Raw genomic sequence first — 18147 nt, 5'->3', positions numbered from 1 at the left:
CCATGAAGGGAAAAAACAAATTCAGTTCAGCAGCATTCAGTTCCGGCACAGCTTAGATCCCTCATTTGGATTTGGACTGCCAAATGCCAGTCAGACTTTTGCATCACGGTTTGACCTGATCATTCAAATGGCTGAGCCAAATCACATTACAATTTTTGGATTCTGACAAGGCAAAAATATGGCCTTTAGGGCTTAATTTAGCCAATCATAGACTGACTTAAACTTATGTGAATCCCCATCTTATCAAACCTGGACTGCGCAGTGGTTAGCACGCAGCCTCACAGCTCCAGGGACCCGGGTTCGATTCTGGGTACTGCCTATGTGGAGTTAGCAAGTTCCCCCTGTGACCGCGTGGGTTTTCGCCGGGTGCTCCTGTTTTCTCCCACAGCCAAAGACTTGCAGGTGATAGGTAAATTGGCCATTGTAAATTGCCCCTAGTGTAGGTAGGTGGTAGGGAATATGGGATTACTGTAGGGTTAGTATAAATGGGTGGTTGTTGGTTGGCACAGACTCGGTGGGCCGAAGGGCCTGTTTCAGTGCTGTATCTCCAAATAAAATAAATAAACCAACAGGTGGGAAAACAATGCACATTAAAGCAGGTGGAATTTTTTTTTAAAATTTGAAGTAAATTAATCAGAATTCACAAATTTCTTCACACATAAAATCTAATGTTAAAAGTAAAAATTGAGAACTAAAGTAAAAAGTGTAAATGCAAGTTATTTGCATAATGAAAAAGGGAGAATTGGGACTGAGTATAGATGGAAAACTGAAGCAAACACAGGTAGAGTAAAGCATAGTTTTTTAACCTTCTTTCTAATTTTATCGCCAAGAATAGTATATCTTAGTAAGGCAACGTTATCACAGTAATAAAGCTGTTCTTGATATCTTAACTGCAGTATAATTAATATTAACGATTTTCCAGCATTGCATGAATGAGCTGAAATCTTTAAAAATTTGGTCAGTTCAGGGAGCTACAATTCCTGCAGTAGCTGATGGTATTTAGGGTTAATAAATATTTTTGAACCTTTACACTTACAAATGTGTGATTTTCTGTTTTTTCATTTTTTTTATCTTGTTTCAAGATTCAGTTATCTTGCCCTGCACTATAACGATCACTTAAGAGCTGCAACTGGGTGTAACTGGTTTTTAATGGTCTTAATATGACCTCTATGGGTCCAGGGTAAGTGCCAACAATTAACTTATTTTACATTAATCACCTTACGAAATTATAAAAAATAAAGTGCAAGTCAATATTGATAACAAGTACACATCTTCAATGGTGCAGAAATTACATCCTTAAGCAATAACAATACATTATACTGAGCTTTAACCACTCACCAGGGACAATTTATCCCAGCAGACAGACTTCTGCAGAAGATTCTGCCCAGTATAACCAAACCACTAATCAGCTCTCCCTCCCCCTCCTCCCTCTGTTTAATATGCTGTATCACTGTTTATTTCTAGCTTTGGAGTAAAAGGCATCAACTGTACTGATCAGTTTGGCATAATATTCGTCTCCTCTTTAGGTGTCTAAGCAGATTTGCCTTACAATGAACACATTCAGAGTGTGCATTATTAACTAAAACATAAAAAAGTTTCCAGTAATTACACAACAAAACAAAAAAATCCATAAAACTGATATAAGAATATCAACAATCACCCATGCAGAGAATAATGAACTAGATATTGAGATATCTTCAACCTTTTTGCAGAATATTCAGGGCAATAGTTCAACAGCATAATTTTAAAATACCATCTGAGAAAACCGTAATGTTAAAAAGAGCATGGTGACATCATTTAGACATTGAAGAAGTTGAACATTTCTTTATGCAAGAAAAATATTAGTTATCAGCAGGAAGGCTATAGTAATAAGTCTGGAAGGAGCAGTTGCCTGCTGTAGTTAAAAAATGCTATGATGAGATGATTGTGAAGGGCAGATTTGCATCCCATGCACTTAAAGGCTAATACGCTTGCAAGGTGATGGAATGTCTTCCAGATGGAAAATAACTATATAGGGAATCATTTTTATCTAATCCACCTGATGGGAAACTGACAGGGTGAGGTCAGCCTGCTGTTTTATACCCTGTCTGATTTTACTTTCCACTGAAGTCAATGAAAAGTAAAATCTGGTGAGGAGGAAAATGAGCAGAGTTTATCATCCCATCAGTTTCCTGCTGAATGGGTTAAGTTAAAATGACTCCTATACATTGTTAAAACTGAGATTTGAGATTGCATATGGAAATACCTGAATAGAAAAACATTAATGATAGACAACTGCAGAATGTGGGGGTGCTAAAAGAGGTGACTGCAGAGGTAGTAGACAAACTGTTTATGATCTTCCAAAATTCCCTAGTTCTGAAACAGTTCCAGAGGATTGGAACGTAGTAAATGTAACACTACGACTCAAGAAAGGAAGGTGAGAGAAAACACGGAACTGTAGGCCAGTTAGTTGAGTCGTCAAGAAAATACTGGAATCCATTATTTTAACAAAGCACTTAGAAATTTATAATATGATTAAGCAGTCAACATGGTTTTATTGAAGGGAAATCATGTTTCACAAACCTATTTGCAATTTTTTGAGGATGTAACTAGCAGGGTAGATAAAGGGGAACCAACGGATGTAGTAAATTAGAATTTTCAAAAGGCATTCGATAAGTTGCCACACAAAAGGGTGTTGCACAAGATAAGGGCTCATGGGGTTGGGAGTAATATATTAGTATGGATAGATGATTGATTAAGAGACAGAAAACAAAGCAGTAATAAAGGGGTCATTTTCAGGTTGGCAGGCTGCTATTACTGGGGTGCCAGAAGGATCAGTGCTGGGGCCTCAGATATTTGCAAACTACATTAATGAATTAGATGAAGGGACTGAGTGTAATGTATCCAAGTTTACTGATGATACAAAGTTAGGAGTTAAACTAAGCCGTGAGGAGAACACAGATATGGACAGGTTAAAGCGAATGGGCAAAAAGGTGGCAAATGGAACATAATGTGGGGAAATATGAGGTTATTCACTTTGCTAGGAAGAATGGAAAACAAGAGTATTTTTTAAATGGTGAGAACTATTAAATGTTGGTGTCTTTTACGACCAGGTGAGAAGGGGTCTAGGGGTTCCCTCTCAGCCTTTGCCTGGTTTAACCGTAACAGGGATTAATTTTAAAAACACCGCGTTTTTAGCTACCCCTCAGTGAATCCTTGTTCACTGCTTTTGTAATTGTAAGGCAAAGAAATCAATCAGACAGGTTTTCTTAGATTTAAACAAGAAAGGTGGAAGTTTATTAATCTTAAACTCTAATCTGGTTAACGACCACGAATATGCGATACAACCACGCCAACATGCATGCGCATTAAACACACACGCAGATAGAGACAGAAAAAGTAGAAAATAATAAAGGGGAAAAGTTTGAGGCAATATCGGGATTATAATTACAGTTCTTTGAGTTCTATGTAGAGTCTTTGGTTGTTGGTAAATCCTGCTGTTCTTTGGGGCCCAGTTCACACTACAACTTGTTTCGATGTCAGAGTCTTTTCTCTCTTGAAGTTTACGTGTCTTCTGTAGGTCCGGTGGCTTTGGAGGAAGCGAGAGAGAGAGACAGCCAGGAGAGAGGCTTCCTTGTTCCAGCTTCAGTTGCAAACTGCCGTCTGAATTCAAACTGCCCTGTGTCTCATTCAAAAGCCTGGATCAGCATGTCAGGTGTCAGTCATGTGACCAGCTGGTTTAACCAGTCCTGCCTTTGTGGATTTCAAAGCTCTCGGTGGCCGGCAGGTGGGTGTAGGGCTGTCTCTTACCGACAAGATGTGGAACCATTGCCCAGACCAATCTCTGTTAATTGAATCAGTGAGCAATTCTTTTGTCTCTCCAAGCACTGTCTCTTAGTATGCAAATGTTCTTCCAGAAAAGTGTCTGGTGATCTTCAAACAAGTCATTTCTTCACTCCAGCAACAGTTTAAAATCGATGTTCATATAGCAAAATTAATATGCCTCATTCTTGGCAGGTCAGAGTCTGCATGACACCTCCACACCCAGCAGAATGAAATGTGATTTTTTAAAAGAGCATTTCATTAAAAGGGACTAGGGACAAGATAAGGACAGGAAAACACACATGCATCTCTCATTCATTCAGAACCCTAACAATTGTTACAGCCTGTCTTTTTTTGGTAGCAGTGTTGCTTTAAATGGACCTTTTTTGGCATCCCAAAATACATGTGGTTTTTGAGGAGGTTTTTTCAGTTTGCACATTTCCATAACTGCCTACGGTCTGTTTGTTCGTGTTAAGGTCTGCAGGGAGAGGGTTAGATTTAATTAGCCCTAGGTTGGAGTTCAGCTCGGGCGTGGCAGCAGTGGTCGGTTCCACTCTGAACTCTCTTTCAGTGCTTTGATGAGTCATGTAAGGGCTTTTCACCTTAGGGGATGGCTGATTCCCTTTTTTCCTGCCTATTGGGGGGGGGGGGGGGGGAGGGGGGAGGGAGAATTCTTTGCTATTCTTTCCTTTGTCCTCTGGGACACTCCTGCTTGCAGGTATTTGTCCAGATTCTGCTGCACTTCCCTGTGGCACTTTGACTAGTTGAGGCATCACCCTCACAGTTTCTCTGCTCTCTTTAGGGCTTTTTTTGTCTCTTCAGGTTCCTGCAAATGCTGTTAGCAACTCTGGTGGGGTGCATCTACTGTCTGCATTTACATAGGAGGATGTGGGGTTTAACTTTTCAAATATTTCGGGGTTGAATGACCGAATAGTAGGGGTGTTCATCTGAGATTCTTCCCAGACTTCCTTTAACTTGCCCTCTTGGTCCCTTTTTCCCCATTCCTTTCTAACCTATTGCCAGCCTTGTGCCTTCCAGTCCCCTTTTGTTCTCGGCAGGGGTCCCGTACAGTTCACCAGCCCTCTGCTGGAGGGTCCTCCAAACACCGATACAGGACTTAGGGATGCAGATTTCACTGTACGTTGGGGTTTCCCCTCAACCTGGCACATGTTGCAACTCCTACAGTAGTCCATCACATCTTTGTGGAGTTTTGGCCAGTCAAATTGCTGTCTTATGCGGCCTTTGGTTTTTCGTATACCGACATGTACAGCCACAGTAATCTGGTGGGCCAATCTTAATATTTCTCTCTGGTATCTCTGCGGCACCACTGACTGGTGAACCACTGTCCACTCCTTGCTCTCAGGTCTGTTAGAAGAACTCCATTTCCTCGTCAGTACCTCATTTTAAAAATATTAACAATCAGCTTCAATTTCAGACTGGGCAGCCTGTGCTAACTCTCGCAATACTGGGTCGGCTCACTGAGTCTCAGCTAGGGAAAATTCATTCAATTCATTCCCTGGGTCTTCTAACTTTCCAAAGAAAGTCTCGGATAGACAGACCTCATGGTCATCTGTCTACAGTGCCAATTCAGTCTCCTCTGGGGAAGCTAGTTTGATCATGGCCTCACTCAATACACATTCAGGGAAACTGCAGGGGACCGTCTTCTGCCACTGCCCTGTTTCTCTGACCGCCTGTGGTCTCTCTTTCACTACTGGGGAAACTACCACCTTCATCCCCACCAGATCATTACCTAGGAGCAAGTCAACCCTGTCCACAGGCAAACTAGGGACAATCCCAATGGTCTCTGGTACCGAAACTAGGTCGCACTCCAAATGCACTCCAAAGCTACAGGCATACACTGCCCTCCAATACCATTCACCACCATTCTGGTGTTTACTGCACTCTCTGGGGGAAATGTCAGGCCTTTTCCCAGTAAAAGGTATCTGGTGGCCCCTGTGTCCCTGAGAATTACTATGAGCTTGCTTGCCCCACTCGAGGGGTATGGGGTTACACTCCCTTCAGACACAAAACCCTGATTACCCTCAAGAATCCTATTAAATTTTCCTGCACTTGCAGCCGTAAACTTCCTGGATCTCACTCTTACTACAGGTAAAGCCACAGCTTGTTCTGCTGTCCTTTCCATCAAGGTGCCGTCTTCACTGAGCGGGTGTGCCCTGATTAACCCTACAGGTTTTCCCTTTAGTTTCCAGCAGTCAGCTTTTAAATGCCCTGCTTTATTACAATGGAAGCACACAGGTCTCACTCCTACTTACAGTACTTTCCTTTTTGGCTGGAGGACGGCCCCCTGTGTCTCCTGCTTTTCTTTCCCTCCCAGGACTGCTTGGGCTTCTATCACTTTCCCACCCTTTGTACTTTTGGGATTTGTGGGGGTGATTAGGAAAGGTTTTCCCCTCGGAAACCGACTTATAAGTGAGAGCAAACTCATCGGCCAGGACTGCTGTCTGCCAGGCTCTATGAACCTTGTGTTCCGCTACATGTGTCTTTATGGAGAGTGGGAGAGAGTTTTTAAATTCCTCTAACAAAATTACTTCTCTCAGATTTTCAGAGCTGAGCTGCACTTTAAGAGCCCTCAGCCACTGGTCAAAAGACAGCTGCTTACTTCTCTCAAACGCCAGGCAAGTTTGATCAGCTTGCTTCTTGAGGGTTCCAAACTTCTGGCGATAGGTTTCTGGTACTAACTCATATGCCCCAAGGATAGCACTTTTTGTCAGTTCATAATCTGATGAACTCTCATCTGGCAATATGGAATAAACCTCATGGGCTTTTCCTACTTTGCTCTGTATCATCAGAGTCCAAGACTCAGCTGGCCACTTGAACTGCCTTACCAGTTTTTCAAAAGACACAAAAAATGCTTCCACGTCTCCCTCATTGAATGTTGGGATCAGTTGGGAGAGTTTGAACAATTCTGTACCCAGCCCTGAATTATGCTCCTCCATATTGGCCATGCTTTCACTGGGGTTACTCTGTCGCCCCCTAGTTAACTCAAGCTGCCTTAGCTCTCTCTTAGCATTCTTTCTGCAAGGTTCTTTCTTTCTTTCTCTCTCTCTCCTCAAATTCCAGTTTCCTTTGTTCCAATTGTATCTTTGCTAACAATACCCTGTCAGAGTCTATTTCTAACCCTGTTTCTGCTTCTTCAGATTCAAGGGAAAAAAGGTTGGCCACTACTCTTGGGAGTTCAGACTTCCTAGCCTTACCCATGTACACTGATCCCACACTGCTCAGCCATTTTCCTCAACTCCTCCATAGACTGTGCTTTTAACTTATCCCAAGTTACTTCACCTTGGGGAGCTACTAGCTTCAGTCACAGACATGTTAGTATTCTAGCACACAGAACTACAAGAAAACATGTTTTGAAATCTTTTCTCTTTGTTTGGGATCAATTTGGCTTCCCACTTCCAATTTTTCATTTATCTGTGAGCCAAATCCAGGACGCTAGCCCCCAAATTTCTGTTACGACCAGGTGAGAAGGCTTCCCTCTCAGCCTTTGCCTGGTTTAAGCATAACAGGGTTTAATTTTAGAAACACCGTTTTTTTAGCTACCCCTCAGTGAATCCTTGTTCACTGCTCCAATTGTAAGGCAAAGAAATCAGACAGGTTTCCTTAGATTTAAACAAGAAAGATGGAAGTTTATTAATCTTAAACCCTAATCCGGTTAATGGCTACAAATATGCAACACGAGCACGCTAGCATATATACGCAATAAATGCACATGCAGATAGAGACAGAAAAAGTAGAAAAGCATAAAAGGGAAAAGTTTGAGGAAATATCGGGATTATAATTATAGTCCTTTGAGTTCTTTGTGGAGTCTTTGATTGTTGGTACGTCCTGCTGTTTGTTAGGGCCCAGTTCACGCTACAACTTGTTTCGACGTTGGAGTCTTTTGTCTCGAGGTTTACGTGTCTTCCATGGGTCCGGTGGCTTTGGAGAAAGCGAGAGAGACAGCCAGGAGGGAGGCTTCCTTGTTCCCGCTTCAGTTGCAAACTGCCGTCTGAATTCAAACTGCCCTGTGTCTCATTCAAAAGCCTGGATCAGCATGTCAGGTGTCAGTCATGTGACCAGCTGGTTTAACCAGTCCTGCCTTTGTGGATTTTAAAGCACTCGGTGGGGGCTTGTAGGGCTGTCTCTTACTGAAAAGATGTGGAACCACTGCCTAGACCAATCTCTGTTAATTGAATCAGTGAGCAATTCTTTTGTTGCTCCAAGCACTGTCTCAAGGTATGCAAATGTTCTTCCAGCAAAGTCTCTGGTGATCTTCAACAAGTCATTTCTTCATTCCAGCAACAGTTTAAAATCAATGTTCATATGGCGAAATTAATATGCCTCATTCTTGGCAGGTCAGGGTCTGCATGACACTGTCCAAAGGGATTTGGGTGCCCTTGTACACAAAACACAGAAAGTTAGCATTCAGTTACAGCAAGCAATTAAGACGACAAATTATATGTTGGCCTTTATTGTAAGGCAGTTGGAATACAAGAGTAAGGAAGTATTGCTGCAATTGTACAGGGCTTTGGCAAAACCACGCCTGGAGTACTATGTACAATTTTGGTCTCCGTACCCAAGGAAGCATGTATTTGCCTTACTGAGGGGTGCCATGAAGGTTCACTAGATTGATTCCTGGGATTAGAGGGTTGTTCTATAAGGAAAAATTGAATAAAATGTGCCTGTACTCTTTGGGAGGATGAGAGATGATCTCATTGAAAGATGTAAATTTCTGAGCGGGCTTGACAGGGTAGGTGCTGAGAAGCTGTTTTCTTGCCTGCAGAGTCTAGAATTAGGGAGCATAGTCTCAGAATAAGGGGTCAGCCATTTAAGATTGAGATGAGGAGGAATCTCTTCACTCAGAAGGTTATGAATCTTTGGAATTCTCTACCTCAGATGACTGTGGATGCTCAGTTGTCAAGTATATTCAAGGTTGAGATCGTAAGATTTTTAGACTCTAAGGAAATCAAGGGATATGGGGATTGGGTGGGAAAGTTGAGTTGAGGTAGAAGATCAGCCATGATCATATTGAGTGGCAGAGCAGGCTCAAGGGGCCACATGACTACTTCTCCTCCTACCTATCTGGAATGAGGTGCGAGAGGAGATGGTGGTGGCAGGAATAGTAGCAACATTTAGGAGGCATCTGGACAGGTACTTGAATGAGTAAGGCATAGAGGGATATGGAATTAATGTAGGCAGGTAGGATTAGTGTAGATAGGCATTATGGTCGGCATGGACACGGTGGGCCGAAGGGCCTGTTTCTATGCTGTACGACTCCATGACGCTTATGTGGCAAAGGGGGAAGAGTGGTAGTGAGGTTATGTGATAACAATGGCTAGCCTCATTCTGACTGATCAACCTCTGTAGATTTCCAGATGTTACTTAATGGGCCATGGTTGAGAAAGACAACTTGTCTATAAACCTTGCAGCAAGTATACAAGTGGGAGCCAGTGTCTTTTGCCTATCACTTTTTGCTACATGTTGGGAGGTGCCTGGCCTCTATATGCTAGCATTCCCTAAGGCTGATGTGAACCAGGAAATCATGGGAGAAAATTGTGACTGAAAGCCCATGTGCCATCACCCTGCACTAGTATGCTATGCACTAGTATAAAAATGTGCTGCACCTTCAAACTGTGATCCTATCATATTCTTAACCTATAATGCAGTAAAATAATTTACACTGGAGAAGGTGCAAAAAAGATTTAGAAGGGTGATATCAGAATTGAGTGGTTATAACCATCAGGAAAGACTGAACAGGCTGGGACCTTCTCTAGAAAAGCGAAGGCTGAGGGATGGCCTAATAGTGGTCATTAGAATTATAAAGGTGTTTTATAGAGTATAGGTAGAGATGTTCCCATTTGAGGCTGGGGGGGGGGGGGGGGGGGTGGGGTGGGGGAGAGAGGGGGGGGAAAGAGTCTAAAACTAGGGGTCATAAATATAAGGTAGTTACTAATAAATCCATTAAGGAATTCAGGAGAAACTCTTAACTCAGAGACTGATTAGAATGTGGAATTTTCTACAACATAGCTGCAAACAAAGAGAACAAAGAACAGTACAGCACAGGAACTGGCCATTCGGCCATCCAAGCCTGTGCCGATCTTGATGCCTGTCTGAACTAAAACCTTCTGCACTCCCGGGGACCGTATCCCTCTATTCCCATCCTATTCATGTATTTGTCAAGATGCCTTTTAAACATCGCTATCGTACCTGCTTCCACCACCTCCCCCAGCAGCAAGTTCCAGGCACTCACCACCCTCTGTGTAAAGAACTTGCCTCGCACATCCCCTCTAAACTTTGCCCCTCACACCTTAAACCTATGTCCCCTAGTAACTGACTCTTCCACCCTGGGAAAAAGCTTCTGACTATCCACTCTGTCCATGCCGCTCATAACTTTGTAAACCTCGATCATGTCGCCCCTCCAACTCCGTTGTTCCAGTGAAAACAATCCGAGTTTATCCAACCTCTCCTCATAGCTAATGCCCTCCAGACCAGGCAACATCCTGGTAAACCTCTTCTGTACCCTCTCCAAAGCCTCCACGTCCTTCTGGTAGTGTGGCAACCAGAATTGCACGTAATATTCTAAGTGTGGCCTAACTAAGGTTCTGTACAGCTGCAGCATGACTTGCCAACTTTTATACTCTATGCCCCGACCGATGAAGGCAGGCATGCTGTATGCCTTCTTGACTACCTTATCCACATGTTGCCACTTTCAGTGACCTGTGGACCTGTACGCCCAGATCTCTCTGCCTGTCAATACTCTTAAGGGTTCTGCCATTTACTGTATACCTCCCACCTGTATTAGATCTTCCAAAATGCATTACCTCACATTTGTGCGGATTAAACTCCATCTGCCATTTCTCCGCCCAAGTCTCCAACCGATCTATATCCTGCTGTATCCTCTGACAATCCTCATCACTATCCGCAACTCCACCAACCTTTGTGTCGTCCGCAAACTTACTAATCAGACCACCTACATTTAGCCTTGCAGGTTACAGCACTTTAGGTGCAGGTCCAGATGCAGTAGGCAGAGGTCTTCCAAGGCTGCAGTTAAGGCAAACTGCTGCAGCTTAGCAGGGTAAGTTTTACTCCATAGAAAGAGACTCCTGTAGCTAGCCTGGTTGCTTGATGATGACTTTGGAGTATTCAGATTAGAAAATAATCTAAATGTTGCAGCATTACTATGAAGGACACAAAGAATGCAGGTTCATTCTAAACTATATTTTCATTACTAATTTCTCTTTTTTAAACAAGTGTAATTCCTAATTAAAAGATGAGTAAAATTAAGCCAATGGTATATTGCAATCCAAAATGCATGATGAAATTAATGTCTGTTCTCAACACTATAAACCACAATATTGGCCAAAAGATTATAAAGGAAGATTTTTAAAAATAAAATTAAATAGTTTGGATGAAAGAATTAAATTTCCAGGGAAAATAATCTAAATATTGCATAATTTGAAAGTGATTTTGAAAGAGATGTTTCTTTGTATGCATCTCTATTTTCAATCTAATTTAGAAGCAGCTTTGTTCAGACAGTAATAATATGGTGATGTCAGAGGCCATTTTGGTATATTTAAAGTGACAGATGAACAGACAAAAAAGGATTATCTTTACCCCCGCTCACGCAGCTTGCCACTATGTGTTTCCGTGTGTCTGGAAAAGCAACATATAATCCATATCCCTTAATGACCCCCAATAGTACTGCTTTGTAACTGACAGAATACTTCAAACCAGGTGAGTCAGGCAATACTACAATTCTCCCACCTCCACTCAAGGATAAGAAATACCCTACTTTTGCATATCATACCACATATAAAAACTCACCCATCTCAGCTAAGCGAGATAACTGATGGACATTCTTGAGCTTCAAGTTCATGGTCTGCTGGTGCTCAACAAATTGAGCTACTTGTTACAATAGAGGTGGGAGGAATGCATTGCCTTTTCTAGTTACACTTCTCCACAGGTCACAACATATATTTAAATGTTTACCCAGTTACTCATATACTCTACTCTTTATCCCAGAATAAAATACATCAACCAGGTTTCTTTAATAAACAACAAAATTATCAGTTTATTATAAAACAAGACATAACCAGTAATGAAGCAAAGCATTAACACACAGAATGAAATATGAAAGTTTCTTTTTTACCTTAGCCCCTCACAACAGTTGATTGAAAAATAAGAAGATTTTCTCTTTCAAGCTCTGTTACAAAAAAGACAAAAAAAACATACTTTGACCAAATACTTGCTAATTCTTGAAGAGAAAAAAAAGAGATGTGGAAAGATGTCAGTTGTCCCTTTATTCTGATGTCCCAAATACGTGTAGATGGCTGTCACTCGGATTTTTCTAGAACAGTTCTTTTCAGGCGACGCTGAAGATCAGTTTGGCAGGCTTTCCAGAAGAAATGCAGTAACAGGGGTTTCTGGCAGGCCTTTCACGAGGAATGCAGCATCAATTTCTCTATTTCTTACTGTCGCTTCTAAGAGCTTCTCAAAGAGATGGAAAAGGCTGAGCTGGAGTTTTGTTTTTGACAGGCTGATATTTTTAAACTCCTTTCAAAACACTGTCCACCCCCAACTCACTGTCTAAAGTGAAACCAAAACCAATATCTCAAGAGTCAGGCCTCCTGACCCCTATAAATCCTGACCTGTCACTTCTCTGTAAACATCTTCCCCAGGTCAAAAAGCCCCCACTGGGTACTTATCTAAAGACAGGTGACTTCCAGCAAGGGCTGTTTACAAACCAAGTACTAAAGACCTTCAGATGACCACTTTTTTAAAAAGCACACACCGTCTAGCATCTCTGGAATCCTTTTCAGTTTTAAAACCCAAGTCCTCAAAAAAATTTAACAAAAAAATGAAAGCACTTTCAAAACTCTTAATACAAGATTATTCAAAGCATTGATCTTATACTTTGCTCTTATTTATTATCCCTTCAAGGTGAATAGAATATTTTCATTTTTCTAGAATTCATATGTTTGGTGATGTGTGCTAATCAAGGTGGAAATGTGTCATGCTAAGAATTAAACATTTTTTCACATTGTTCATTATATCAACAATAAGCACTTCCACATGAAGTACAGGGTGGTCAGATGCAAATCCCTACTTTGTATCTAGAGTTTAAGCTCATTTAGTGGAAACTTGTACAAGATTGGAAGCATGGACAAGCTTTGTGTTTTGTGTGTTGGCCCTTACACAAAAAGGGAACCCAGTAGAGAGACAACCCAACTCATGTCACATAATACCTTTAAAACTGACACAGAGAGAAAATTTTCATTCTTAACAATCTGGCCAGGTTTCAGACACTATTCCTGAAGTGAAAAGAAATGGCATATCCACCGTACTATCCGATCGCTAATGCACTGTTCTGGTTTAAGAGTTTCAGTTTATTAAATTACTTATCCGTTGTGCACTAATTAATACTATTCATTACATCAGAGTTTCAAACTATAAAATATAATTCTGTAAATATTATGGAATAGCAAGCACTGTCTTCTGCTAAGTGCAATATGAGTTTGTTCTCAGAGAGAAAAATGTTTCAGTGAAAATTTCAATAAAAGCATAGAAGCAGAAAGCTTTTAAGACTTCAATTTTTCATAGTTTATTTTTACTTCTTGTGCTTTAACACTTCAACAGGAGATAATTACATCAGTGTTAAAAATACATAGAACCAATACTCACCTTAAAAAAATCACGAGTGTACTTAAAATCACATGCAGAAACTGCGACTAATTCTTAAAATGTGACATTTGCCTCGTAGAGTTCAAAGTTAGACTAAAATTTATAGTTCATTCCATTTTCGTGCATCAGCCCAACATATGTACATTTTCCTGACTGCAAAGGCAAGCTCCAAGTGTTATGCCAGTGCTGTTCAAAAACCAGCCACTGGCAGAAGCATAAAAGTGGCATTGGTTGACTCACTCTCTATTTTCCCTCCCTGCCTTCCTCGAGGGTATATCGCCCATCCATTCTGCACTTCTTCCAAGTGTCCCCATAAACTAAGAATGGAAATTTACAACGTATAGAATTATATGCAAGAAATCATTCTTCAGTGCAGATAAAAATGAGGTTAAATAATGAATACCTTTATAACAATGTTTCTTTGATAAATCATTTTCCAATATCTTTATGTTCACCTAAAAACATGTCCAAATATTCAGAACTAAAATCACTTCTCAAGAACCATGCATAATTAACTTCAATAAAATTATTTACTAGTCTCTTACATTACTTGGAATGTGCCGCTGAATCAAATCCTTAAAGATACAAGTGAAGCTGCATACAACTACAACATTTTTCATTTATTATATCACATACAATTCAAGTTTATTTTGATAACATGAAAGCCTAGGTCAGCTTCATCAAACTGCCAAATTAAAAAAGGAGACTAGCTGAGGCTTATGATCTCAACTTTGATATAATTTATTTTAACAGCATAACAGTATCTGCATGCAGGCTCACAAAATATACCCATTCTGCATGATTTGTTACAATTTTCTGTGTATCATACTTGTTTGGAATTCATCGTTTCTTACTCAATTTCTGAACTAATTTCAAAGCCATTACTATAATTGAGACATTATTTATTTTCATTTAATAAATAGTTGTCGTCCCCCCCGTGTTAACTCTACATCAATAACCTTTCAAATAATTACAGACCTGATTTCTAATGCATTGCCATATTAAAACGTTTTATTATTCCTTCAGCTTTAAACATTCTTCTTTATAAACATACAGTTAAGCAAGGCAGACGGACCAATATTACATACTTCGGAAAACAAATGACTCCGAGAAGACCGAAGATCTATTTCATTTTTTAAGTGCTGCTTCTCCCCAACCATTACCATTATTCGTGATATTCCATAAAATAAGGTTTTACAGGAATAAAATGAGCATAAACAGAATGGCATAGGGTACATAAACATAAGGTCCTGATGCACACAGACTCCGATTTTCAAAGGTTCAAATCAACATAACTGATTTTATGTTACTTAAAAAACCAAACTAATTTTCAATGACAAGAGAGCTACAGTGGCCGTTTAACAATTTTTATTCTTCAGTTCTAGTCTAAACCCCAGGAAGAGCACGGATACTTACAAGGCACTGTCCGTAGGTACAGGTTATCGCGGATTATCTGCTGAAGCTCGTGGTCAACCGAACCTTTTTGGAATCGTAAATTGAGGTAGTGACGAAGGTCCTTGTCAACAGTGCCCCCTGCAAAACAGAATACGAGTTACATTTCGTACTCCTGGAAACACAGCACAGCCGAGAGGGAAATAGGAAAGCGGTAAACAGACTCGAGCGTTTGCCGAATGCTCGGCGCTGGGAAGCGGGTCTGATCAAATCCCAAATAAAAACCGAAAATGGATACTCAGCAGGTCTGGCAGCATCTGTGGCGAAAGAGTTAACGTTTCAGGTCTGTGACCGTCTGCTCAGTATTTCCAGCGTTTTCTGTTTTTATTTCAGATTTCCAGCTTCCGCAGCGTTTTGCTTTTGTATGTTTGATCAAATCCCACCCAGATCTGTACCGGTACATTCCTCGCCTTTATCTCATCAACAAATAAGTCATTCACACAAACAGTACGAGGTTCAATAGCTAACGAAATCCCGATGTACTTGCTGGGTTAGTTTGAATGCACCAGAGGCAGCAGTTGATGATATTCTACCTCACTCGTGTGTCCAGCTCTGCAAGAACCACATCTCCATGGTTTGAAATGACTCTTTGTTGTATTTCACGCCCTCGGAGCCCCTGTGCTTTAAGCAAAATCTGCTTTTCGTTTCCTTAGAAATTCCTATAATTTTTATGCTCACTGGACTAAGCAACTCGAACAGGCTGTCAACAGACGGTCATCTCCACACCCACAGAACAGTTTCAGCCCATCGACCGGGGAGCCCGTTGTTGCAGGGTCCGCGTACACGAGGAAAGCTTGCAAGACCCCGCTCCTCAGCCCCGGCTACTGCCACTGTCTCATCAGGACACGGCTACTCCACTCGCACTCATTCTTGTTGCACCTTCTCCCGAAAGCCCTGCTCCTGTTGGCGGGTTGAGTGCCAGGCAGCGCTGCCCTCCCCCTTGTCGCGAATGTCACACAGTGTCCGTGTGGGCACCGGAGACACACAGCGGCAGATCCTGAGGAGCAGCTCACAGCAACACGCCCATTCCTATTGGCTGTGAAGCCGAAAGGTCCTGCAGTTTCCTCCGAGACGTGAAGCCCGCCGACTGATGCAGATGCTTTCCGGCAGCCTGTGAAAATACCGTCCGTTCAACAACAGATGTACTGTGACTATTGACATAAGCAGGAATCACTCACGTTATGGAGAATGCAATGACATACGGGCACGTGACAATCTATAATGTACTTGTCCAGAGATGTTTCTTCAAAGTAATTCGAACTGTCGGGAACCAAGCCAGGTTGTGGCATCAAAATGTACAAGAAGGGTGCAGGTAAACCCGTATTTTAAGCGAACGCGCGTCCTCCGAGAACGACACAGGTTCGCGAAGGACTTCCGATTTAACGCTCCATGACTTAGGTTAAGTTAAAATTGGGGCTTGAAATTCGTTACTTTTATTGAGTTTTAAAGACGAAAAACGTTAAAACGTGCAACGTGCTGTAGGGGTTAGCTCTTTCTTATATTGTTACTTCTAGAAATTTGGACAATATCAAAATAAACTATTTTTATGAATCTATTTACATTTTTACAATACAACCATCTTATGATATCTGGCAGCGGAATATCTTTGTACTCTTCATGTGCTTTTTAACTAAACTTTTCTTTCTGCCGTGAAAACTGGAGACATTCCATTCTCGCCTGGCTGCAGATATTTTTATGAAATTAATTTCTTACAAAATTATGGATAGTTTGAACGACTAATAAAAGTCCAGTTCAAATCAGAAAAAAAGTAAACAACTTGCGTTTAGTGCTTTTCAGGACCTTAAGTCCCAAAGTGCTTTACAACCAATAAAGGACTTTTGAAGTGTAATCACTGTTGTACTGTAGGAAGGAACAGTGAAGCACATCACAATCCTTCAACAAAATACCATCACCAAACATACATTCCAACCGACCCTTTCAGCACTCTGCAACCTCCTAGCCAACTCATCCATTACTCCCAACATCTGCTCCCCTTCCCCTGGCATTTTTCCATGCAAGTGCAGGAGATGCAACACCTGTCATTTCAGTTCTGATGAAAGGTCACAGATCCAAAACGTTAACTCTGTTTCTCTCTCCACAGATGCTGCCACACCTGCTAAGTATTTCCAGCACTTTCTGTTTTTCTTTCACCTGTCCTTTCAGTTCTTCCTTTCCCACCATCAAGGGCCCAATCACATCTTCTGGATGAAACAGTGATAAACTTATATTTCTTCCTACTTAGTATACTTTATTCGCTGCTCACAGTGTGTTCTTTGCATTGGAGAGCTGAAAAGCAAATTAGGTGATCATTTTGTAGTTTAGTCCGTAAGTGTGACCCTGAGCTTCCAATGGCTTGACAGTTTAATTCCCCATCGTATTCCCACTCTGTCCTCAGCCTCCTACATTGTTCCAATGAAGCTCAATGCATGGTTGAGGCACAGCACCACATCTTTCTACTACATACTTTACAGCCATCCAGTCTTGAGTTTAACAACTTTAGATTTTAACCACCTCTGCTCCCATTTTTTTCCCTCAAACATCAATTGCTGGTAATGCAGGATTGTTGCACCAGAGCCACTGGGAGCGAAACACTTATTGATACACAGCCACAGAGTGGTCCACACATTTGGGGTTTCCTGCCTTTCTTCACCACATTACCAGAGCACGGCAACCCTCTCCACTTTGCCAAATTTTCTGTGCTTCCCTCCTCCTCTGCTATTCTGCTTTAACCATCTACACTTGCTTTGGACATATCTTTTGTTTCTATACTTGCCCCATTATCACCCACCTTTGCCTTTCACCATCCTCCCTTTTGCCAGTTAATCACTCATGCCCTCAATCCTAACACAGACCCCTCCCCCGTTGTTCTTTTCCTGACCCTCTTTTCCATCCTTCTGTATTTCCTTTGAAGTTATCAACCTGAAACTCTGCAGTTGCAGAGTGGTCGTAAAATAAGTGCACTGTAAATAGAATGTAAAAGTTGGGAAACAAAAATGGAAAGTGCTGGAAATACACAGCAGGTCTGGCAGCATCTGTGGAGAAAGAAATGATTCTGATGAAAGGTCACAGACCTGAAATGTTAACTGTTTTTGTCTCCACAGATGCTGCCAGATGCTGTGTATTTCCAGCACTTTCTATTTTTATTTCAGATTTCCGGCATCTGCAGTATTTTGTTCTTATTATGTAAATGTTGCGTGTTTGGTGATAGTGAGA

The 18147-nt window shown here is 41.4% G+C and overlaps 1 protein-coding gene across 18 annotated transcripts in view; it reads right to left on the bottom strand.

The window, feature by feature from the left end:
- magi2a (membrane associated guanylate kinase, WW and PDZ domain containing 2a) overlaps positions 1–18147 on the bottom strand; it is an 899048-nt gene that overhangs the window by 608910 nt on the left and 271991 nt on the right. For 16 of the 18 annotated variants that reach the window (XM_068059206.1, XM_068059207.1, XM_068059208.1 and 13 more), the window contains one exon: positions 14899–15015. In XM_068059206.1, coding sequence (XP_067915307.1) covers positions 14899–15015 — 117 coding nt within the window. Of the gene's footprint in view, positions 1–1338; positions 1362–14898; positions 15016–15467; positions 15587–18147 lie in introns of those variants that run through there. The other 2 variants (XM_068059215.1, XM_068059216.1) reach the window with 2 other exon arrangements.

This window comes from Heterodontus francisci, chromosome 27, assembly GCF_036365525.1.
Source record: "Heterodontus francisci isolate sHetFra1 chromosome 27, sHetFra1.hap1, whole genome shotgun sequence".
In the NCBI taxonomy this organism is placed as follows: Eukaryota; Metazoa; Chordata; class Chondrichthyes; order Heterodontiformes; family Heterodontidae; genus Heterodontus; species Heterodontus francisci.
Note: the sequence above shows the minus strand (reverse complement) of the source record. Positions and strands in the feature narration are given on the sequence as shown.